At 50.7% G+C, this 8,286-nt stretch overlaps 2 protein-coding genes across 2 annotated transcripts; both read right to left on the bottom strand.

Moving 5' to 3' along the window:
• Positions 1 to 541: 541 nt before the first annotated feature.
• LOC121169122 (late histone H2B.L4-like) lies at positions 542 to 967 on the bottom strand. The gene has a single exon (XM_040999579.1). It carries the CDS (start codon positions 965 to 967, stop codon positions 542 to 544), a length of 426 nt encoding a protein of 141 aa, XP_040855513.1.
• A 6,465-nt stretch (positions 968 to 7,432) lies between these two features.
• LOC121169121 (histone H2B type 1-B-like) lies at positions 7,433 to 7,852 on the bottom strand. Its single transcript, XM_040999578.1, has one exon. It carries the CDS (start codon positions 7,850 to 7,852, stop codon positions 7,433 to 7,435), a length of 420 nt encoding a protein of 139 aa, XP_040855512.1.
• Positions 7,853 to 8,286: the final 434 nt, after the last annotated feature.

Genomic DNA, 8,286 nt, shown 5'->3' with positions numbered 1-8,286 from the left:
CTCGACTGCTCCCAGGCCACAGGCAGGGAGGTGCATGGAGAACAGGACCACTAGGGATACAACCGGCATGCATATTGGATCCTGGCGCGTGCAAGGCCAGGATGTTAGCCACTAGGCTGCAGCGCCATACCCCAGGAAACCTAATTGTAGTACGCAATAAACTTAATTTATATGCAATAAAGCTGTCCATGATTTCACCTATGTACCACTGACTAAGCAGAGTATGAAACGCATGGAAGCAATGACTGGCTTTGGGACAAGGAGCTGTCTTAGAAGAACATACTTGACAGAAATGAGCATTGAATAAGGCGTTTAATAAGTGCACAATGCATACAGGTTCTCCCCATTCTCCTTGGAGGAGATGGTACCCATCATAGAGAATCTAGTAGAATTGATGAGGTAAGTCCGTGAAGACTGTCCACCAAGTGTGCCAGGCACGGTCTGTCCCAAGCCCTGGGAGAGTCCCCCTGTGCAGCGCTGCAGGTCTTTCCCGCTGAGAGGGTGGCCATCGGGTGGGCAGGGACAGGCGGCCCGAGGCGGCTCACTTGCTGGAGATGAACTTAACGAGGGCCTTGTTGGCCTGGCTGTCTGCGTAGGTGTAGAGCTGAGTGGGCAGCACGAGGCGCATCCCACTTTGGATGTCTGTATAGGTCAGGGTGGAGCCCCTCTTGTTGCGGACCAGGCTGGCGGCCTCATCAGCGATGCGCTCAAACAGATCTCTCACGAAGCAGTCCAGGACGGCCTTGGCCTCCTTGGACAGGCTGAGGCCTGCGTGAATTTCCTTCAGAAGCTTCGGGAAATAGATGGCGAAGGTCGGCTGCTGGCTGGTGCCCAGGCGGCGGCGGCGGCGGCGGTGGCGAGGCCTGGGTTTCCTCTGTTTCCTGTCGGGTGAGGACGCCTTCTCAGGGTCCTGGCAGACCAGGGGTCCCTCAGCAGGCGAGGGAGAGCCCGAGCCCGGCTCAGCCATGGCGGAGGCAGTGGCTAGTGGCTGGGAAGCACAGAAATGCCGAGAGGCCCCAAGCCGGCGCTCTTGATATGGGCAGCTTGGCCTGACGTCACAAACTGCAAGTCTGTGACGTGGAGCTGCGTGGGCTTGGTCAGCTCTCCCGCGTGGACTCACACCAGCCACTCAGAGGAAGGCTTGCAAGTGGTCACCTTGGATCCAAGTGAGAAAGCCTCCCATAGGGGCTGGCACTCTCACGTGCTAGCTTCAACCCCCGGCCGTGACCCCAGCATTCCTTAGGGCAACGTTTCCACAAGCTGGGGTCAGGACAGGGCTAGTGCGCATGTGCTCTCCCTCTGTCTGTCATACTTCAGTAAAACAACATAGGTGGCTATCACCACCCAAAGAATTTGACTTGCTGGGAATCACACAAGGGCTCTTGAGCATACATTTGGCAGAGACGACCACTGTGTTGGGTGAAGGCTGGGTGATATCATTTGGCCCCAACCAATTCCTCACCATGGGCAGCTTCCAAGAGCTGATCCGGATGTGCCTTTAGTTTCCTGTCTCTGGATTAGTTCATCTAAGTCCCACTGCAAACCTGCGAATGCACTGGCCTGTTCTTCAAAGGCCAAACACACAAACCCTTCCCTGTGAAATATACCATGAGTGGCCACCCACTCCAACATGAACACCCACCCTCTGCCTGCAGGCGGGGTTTCTTGTCCAGGCCCGCCATTACACAGCTTCCCTGCTTACTTTGATGAACAGTATGAACCAGGCAAGTGTGCTGGCACACTGGTAGAGTTCACACAAACTTGGCATCACCCAAGGCCAGAATGCCCGGAGCCTTGGGCTACTTTTCCCCCAGCAGTGTTGCATTTGTCTGGGTACAACGCAATCTAGGCAGTCGCCGATAGCTGAGGGAGAAGTTGAGCATTCAGAGTGAGATGTTGGAGAAGCCATTTCCAAGTGCTCCTGCACTGGTGTGAGCTTAATGGTTCTGATCAATCTGCTCACCCATTAGGAGCCTTTCCATCTAAGGCTAGGAGCTGCTCAGCAGCGCCCCCTGTGATTGGCTGTTCTGTCTCTGGGCAGAATACCTGTCCAGTCACATGTGAACTGAACAACTGGGGCGTGGGGTGGGGGAGGCGGGATGCAGGCAGGGATGCAGGTGGTGATTCAGGAGACACCAGGCCTGCTTTTTGGCCTGAAGCAGATATGGCTGGCCTTTCCAGAGTCCCTCCCATATAAAACATAGCATGCTGCTGAATGGCAAGATCAGTCCTTTCCCAGGGACCCACCTGGGAGACCTGCATGTCACTCCTGATGCCATCTCAGGTCTACTAGCACAAAAGGCCCCAGAAATTTGGAGCAGAAGTTGAAAAGGAGTTTTGCGGGATACCACAGAGTTCACGCCAGACATGTCTAAGTTTTATTCAGGAGTCTTTATTAACCAAGCTTGCTGACTAGAGAGTATACTAGAAAGAGCAACGCACGAGTCCATGTTGCAATGCAACCACTCATAATCCAACCAAACATCATCCAAAGTGGAACAAATGGCCATTATCCTTAAGTCCATCCAGTAAGCTGAAGAGCTATGTCCCAGCTTCCCCAAGGATATAAGTTACCCGAAGAGACATGCAATGAGTTACCTGGACACACTGGCAAAGCTGCAGACATTCACCTGGCTTCTCTGCCCACATTCCACTCCTGCTAGGCCTCACCTCTCCTGGAACTCCTGAGACTACACAAACCAGAAACAACAATACTATATCCATTATCCAATCTAAGTAGGAAACAAGGACCATGCTCGGGATATCAGCTGTCCTGGGCCAGCCAAGAGTCGAGGTGCAAGAGTGACGGCACGACCTGTCAAGAAAGAAAGAGAGAGCCCCCGATTCATGGGCCTTTTAAAGGGGCTTGTGAGGGGAGTGGCTACACAACAATGCAACACAGTGTCTTCTCATTTGATAGGTGAGTCATAGGCGGGCAGAAGTGAATAACTAAGTGTTGTTTGCTAAGGTGTAGATTAGTGCTTGTTGGGATGGGTAGGAACAGGAACTGGGCACCTAGACTAATTGGACTTATCTGCATTCAATATCCTGGCTAAATTAGGACATGGTGGGCTTGGTGGGAGTGGTTGAGGATGGAATTCCATTGCTGTTAGGACCCACCTTGAGGACAGAGGGTAGGGGACACAGCAACATTTCATTTGCCCAATGTCCATGGGTGCTGGCTATCACTGGCTGCGCCCAACAACAAAGAGATTTTAGTCCATCTGTCTACCTCTGTCTCTCTTTTTAGGATTTGGAAAAGAAATTAGTTGAAAGAGCAGGAGAGAAACATACAGAGATTCCTTGTTTTGGCCACAGCTGCATCCTGGCTCCCCGTGTGCTGGGAAGGTGTTCAAGGACATTGGCAATTTCCTGGTATCTTTTCAGGCACATTAGAAGGGAACAAGATTAGAACAAGAGCAGCAGGGAATGGCCTATGTCTCCAGTGTGGAATCCTAGAGCTTCAATTGCCAGGGAACTATTTGGCGACAATATTGACACCATCTCTGCTCTTTGAAATTACTTCTCTGAGAGCCTGGCAGGAAGGCTCATTGCTCAAGCCTTGCGTTGCCAGTTCAAGGATCACATAGAGGTGCGGGTTGATGTCTTGGCTGCTCCACTTCTCTTCCAGCTCCCTGCTTGTGGCCTGAGAAATCAGTAGAGCATGGCCCAAGACCTTGGGACTCTGCATCTATATGGGAGACCAGGAATTAGGTCCTGACTTTGGCTTGGCACAGATGCATCCGCTCTGGCCCTTGGGGTGAGAACCAGCAGGAGGAAAAAAATTCTCTCCCTCGTTCTCTCTGTCAATAAGTCTTTCAAAAACAGTCTTTTCTTTATACATGTTTGGAAATTCCACTTTTCTTTTCTTTTCTTTTTTTTTTTTTTTTTTGAGAACAGCATTTGTTTCTATAGGCAGTAGGGGCTGAACCCACCACTATGACATGCTTCATTTACTACTCTTTCTTTCCCTGGTTTTCTCCCTTTATCTGCTCTTAGATAAATCACATTTATTTTGAAATGATAAAATTGGCCATCACAATTGCTCAGCTGGATAATCCTCCACTGGAAAGCACAAGTATCCCATATTGGCACAGGATCCTGTCCGGCTATGCCAATTCCAATCTATATCCCTGCTTATGGCTTGAGAAAGCAGTGGAGGCTCCCTCAAAATCATGGGCACGTCCAACCATATTACAGACTCAGAGGACGCTGCTGGCTAATGGCTTTGAATTTACTCAGCTATGGGCATTGCAAACATTCTAGAAATGAGCCAGCTGATGGACGACCTCTCTCTTGATGCTTCCTTGTGTCTGCAAATCTTCCCCCAACTTCCAACAATATTCGGCACAAAAGAAGTAAGGCTGGGAGGTGCACATTACTTGCAGCAGACAGGACATTTCTTGGCATGCACACATTCCATGTTGCAAGGCCTATATTCCAGACCAGGTTCTGATACCAACACCTGATTCCTAACAGTATGCACTACGGGTGGCCAAGGGTGCTCTTTAAGATCCTAGGGAATCTGCCACAGATCTGGGTGCGCAGAAGTAATTTGCCCAGGTGTTTCTTCAGGCTTTAGAGGACCAGTCGTCCTCAAAATTTGGAAGAAAAAGCACAGAGAAGAGATTTCTAAATCCCTCTGATTTGACATTCTGTTTCTGAAGAACTAATTTTCTTAACTACAATATCTGTCCAAAGAGAAGAGCAGGGAGAGGAAGGAGGGAATAAGGTTGGAATGTTGAGATACAAAAAGCTCACGAGAGCCAAAAAGAAAGAAAGAAAGAGAGAGAGAAGAGCGAATGCTACTTGCTCCAGGTAAATGGAAACAAATGTTGGTTCGCCCCATTTCGAAACCTGGCTCCAGAATCTCCAACTGCCATAAGAGTGGGAGGTTCCCAGAAATCTGGCTAGTCTTCTGGCATCCCAGGCACATTAGAAGAGAGTTGGATCAGAACAGGTGTAGCAGGGAGTGGAAGTCTGGCTCCAATATGCATTGCCAGAGTTGGAAGTTGCAGATTGATATTCTGATATTCTGGGATCAAAAGTTGGCTTGCTCACTGCTTTTCAAATTCTGTAACTATTTAACTCGTGTCCTGAATTTCTCATGACAGAAAGTGAGTATTGTGAGCTTGTAGAAGTGAACTTGCTGATGGGAGGGGCTCATCCTCTCCCTCCAACTCGCTGATACATGTATGAAATGCATTTTGCAAGACAATACTGTGGGATATAAAGTGGTTGCAGCAGCATGTGTATTACTTAGGACAGCTACACCCACATAGGAGAACCTGGGTTGCAGTCCGGTCTCCCTTCCCAGTTTCCACTTCCTTGGCACTACACACTATGAGAAGCACTAGCTGACAGTGAAAACACTAGGGCCTCTGCCACAGCCCTGGGAGACCAGACCTGGATGAGCTCCTGGACCTGGCCACAGGGACATCCAACAAGAGATATTTGGGGACTTTTGGGGAAAGAAAGAGCAGATGAGCTGTTTCTTTCTCCCGGTGTCTGTGTCTGCCTCTGTTCAAAGATTTGTTTCCTGTAGGGGATATCTGTGGTAGCAGAGAAAGTGGGAGACTAAGGGAGTAGAGCTTTCGTCTTCTGGATCACTCCCCAACAATGAGTGTGGCTGGGACAAGCTGAAGCATGGAAACAAGCACATCATGCTGGTCTTGTCCCTGGGCAGCATGACCTCCAGGGCTTGGCCAATAGCCTTCTGCTGAATTCTATGGCATGCTCATTAGCAGAGAGCTGCATGGGAAAGAGGGAAGCTGCAACTGCAACAGGTGTCGCTGTGGCAAGGCAAAGGATCTGGGACTAAGCCAGGACAAAGCCAGAAGTCTAGAGGTCCATTCTGCCCTGCTCTGCTCTGCTCTGATTGGGCTCTCATCTTTTGCTGCCTGTTCCAATGCATGTACAGGAAAACGCTTGGGAATTCTTGGAAAAGCTGGGATTCCAACCTGTGTTCCTAGAGGCACCAGCATGCATGTTGGGCATGTCTTCGACATGCTTTTCACAGCCTGGCCCCCAATCTAGGCTTTACAGATGTAAAGCTGGTCTGGTATTGCGATATAGCAGGGAAAACTATCACCTGCGAGTTCATACTGGCAATGAATACAGGCACCCTTTGAAATGCCACTTGCTCTGATTCTGAGCCAACTCCCTGCTAATGTCCTGGGAAGGCATCAGGGGATGGCGAAGCACTTGTGCTGCTGCACCCATATGGAAGACCAAGACAAAGCACCTGGCTTCAGTTTGCTTCAGGTCTGATCACTGCTGCCAGTTGGCCAGTGAATCGGTGGACCTCACTCTGTCCCTCTCTCGACCTTTCTCTCCCCATTTCTGCACCTTCTACCTGCCTTTCCTGCCTGGTGCTACATCTCTCTCTCTGTCTCTCTCCATCACACACACACACACACACACACACACACACACACACACACACACACAGGGATTGCAAGTCATGAAATGTGTGTTTCATAAAACCAAAAGATGGCTATTTATAAGGAGTAGACTGATCAATCCACAGAACTTGCAGAAGAAATTACAGACTACAAGGTCCTGGAGCCTAAACGGATTCTCAAACCTGTTATTGAGGAATGCTGTATCATTCCTGAATCTTCATTGACATAATCAAGTGAATTCAGGGAAAAGATGTGTTGGGGAAATTGAATTAATTAGACATGTGTGATCTATGCCAAGTTCTTAATGTTTTGCTGATGATTTCTTTTAATTACAGAGAGGAAGAGAGACAGAAAGCAATAGCTTGTGTCCATTGGTTCACTCTCCAAGTGGTCACAATGGCCAGAGACACGGGAATCTGAAGCCAGCAGCCAGGAGCGTCCTCCGGTTCTTCTGTGTGGGTACAGGGTCCCAAGGCTTTGGGCCATCCTCGACTGCTCCCAGGCCACAGGCAGGGAGGTGCATGGAAAACAGGACCACTAGGGATACAACCGGCACGCATATTGGATCCAGGCGCGTGCAAAGCCAGGATGTTAGCCACTAGGCTACAGAGCCATACCGCAGGAAACCTAATTGTAGTACGCAATAAACTTAATTTATATGCAATAAAGCTGTCCATGATTTCACCTGTGTACCACTGACTAAGCAGAGTATGAAACGCATGGAAGCAATGACTGGCTTTGGGACAAGGAGCTGTCTTAGAAGAACATACTTGACAGAAATGAGCATTGAATAAGGCGTTTAATAAGTGCACAATGCATACAGGTTCTCCCCATTCTCCTTGGAGGAGATGGTACCCATCATAGAGAATCTAGTAGAATTGATGAGGTAAGTCCGTGAAGACTGTCCACCAAGTGTGCCAGGCACGGTCTGTCCCAAGCCCTGGGAGAGTCCCCCTGTGCAGCGCTGCAGGTCTTTCCCGCTGAGAGGGTGGCCATCGGGTGGGCAGGGACAGGCGACCTGAGGCGGCTCACTTGCTGGAGATGAACTTAACGAGGGCCTTGTTGGCCTGGCTGTCTGCGTAGGTGTAGAGCTGAGTGGGCAGCACGAGGCGCATCCCACTTTGGATGTCTGTATAGGTCAGGGTGGAGCCCCTCTTGTTGCGGACCAGGCTGGCGGCCTCATCAGCGATGCGCTCAAACAGATCTCTCACGAAGCAGTCCAGGACGGCCTTGGCCTCCTTGGACAGGCTGAGGCCTGCGTGAATTTCCTTCAGAAGCTTCGGGAAATAGATGGCGAAGGTCGGCTGCTGGCTGGTGCCCAGGCGGCGGCGGCGGTGGCGAGGCCTGGGTTTCCTCTGTTTCCTGTCGGGTGAGGACGCCTTCTCAGGGTCCTGGCAGACCAGGGGTCCCTCAGCAGGCGAGGGAGAGCCCGAGCCCGGCTCAGCCATGGCGGAGGCAGTGGCTAGTGGCTGGGAAGCACAGAAATGCCGAGAGGCCCCAAGCCGGCGCTCTTGATATGGGCAGCTTGGCCTGACGTCACAAACTGCAAGTCTGTGACGTGGAGCTGCGTGGGCTTGGTCAGCTCTCCCGCGTGGACTCACACCAGCCACTCAGAGGAAGGCTTGCAAGTGGTCACCTTGGATCCAAGTGAGAAAGCCTCCCATAGGGGCTGGCACTCTCACGTGCTAGCTTCAACCCCCGGCCGTGACCCCAGCATTCCTTAGGGCAACGTTTCCACAAGCTGGGGTCAGGACAGGGCTAGTGCGCATGTGCTCTCCCTCTGTCTGTCATACTTCAGTGAAACAACATAGGTGGCTATCACCACCCAAAGAATTTGACTTGCTGGGAATCACACAAGGGCTCTTGAGCATACATTTGGCAG

The sequence above is a fragment of the Ochotona curzoniae genome, unplaced genomic scaffold (assembly GCF_017591425.1).
Source record: "Ochotona curzoniae isolate NIBS_2020 unplaced genomic scaffold, NIBS_Ocur_1.0 scaffold_1852, whole genome shotgun sequence".
NCBI classification, from domain to species: Eukaryota; Metazoa; Chordata; class Mammalia; order Lagomorpha; family Ochotonidae; genus Ochotona; species Ochotona curzoniae.
Note: the sequence above shows the minus strand (reverse complement) of the source record. Positions and strands in the feature narration are given on the sequence as shown.

Coding starts and splice junctions, on each gene's coding strand:
- LOC121169121 (XM_040999578.1), bottom strand. CDS start 7,852: ATGGCTGAGCCGGGCTCGGGCTCTCCCTCGCCTGCTGAGGGACCCCTG.
- LOC121169122 (XM_040999579.1), bottom strand. CDS start 967: ATGGCTGAGCCGGGCTCGGGCTCTCCCTCGCCTGCTGAGGGACCCCTG.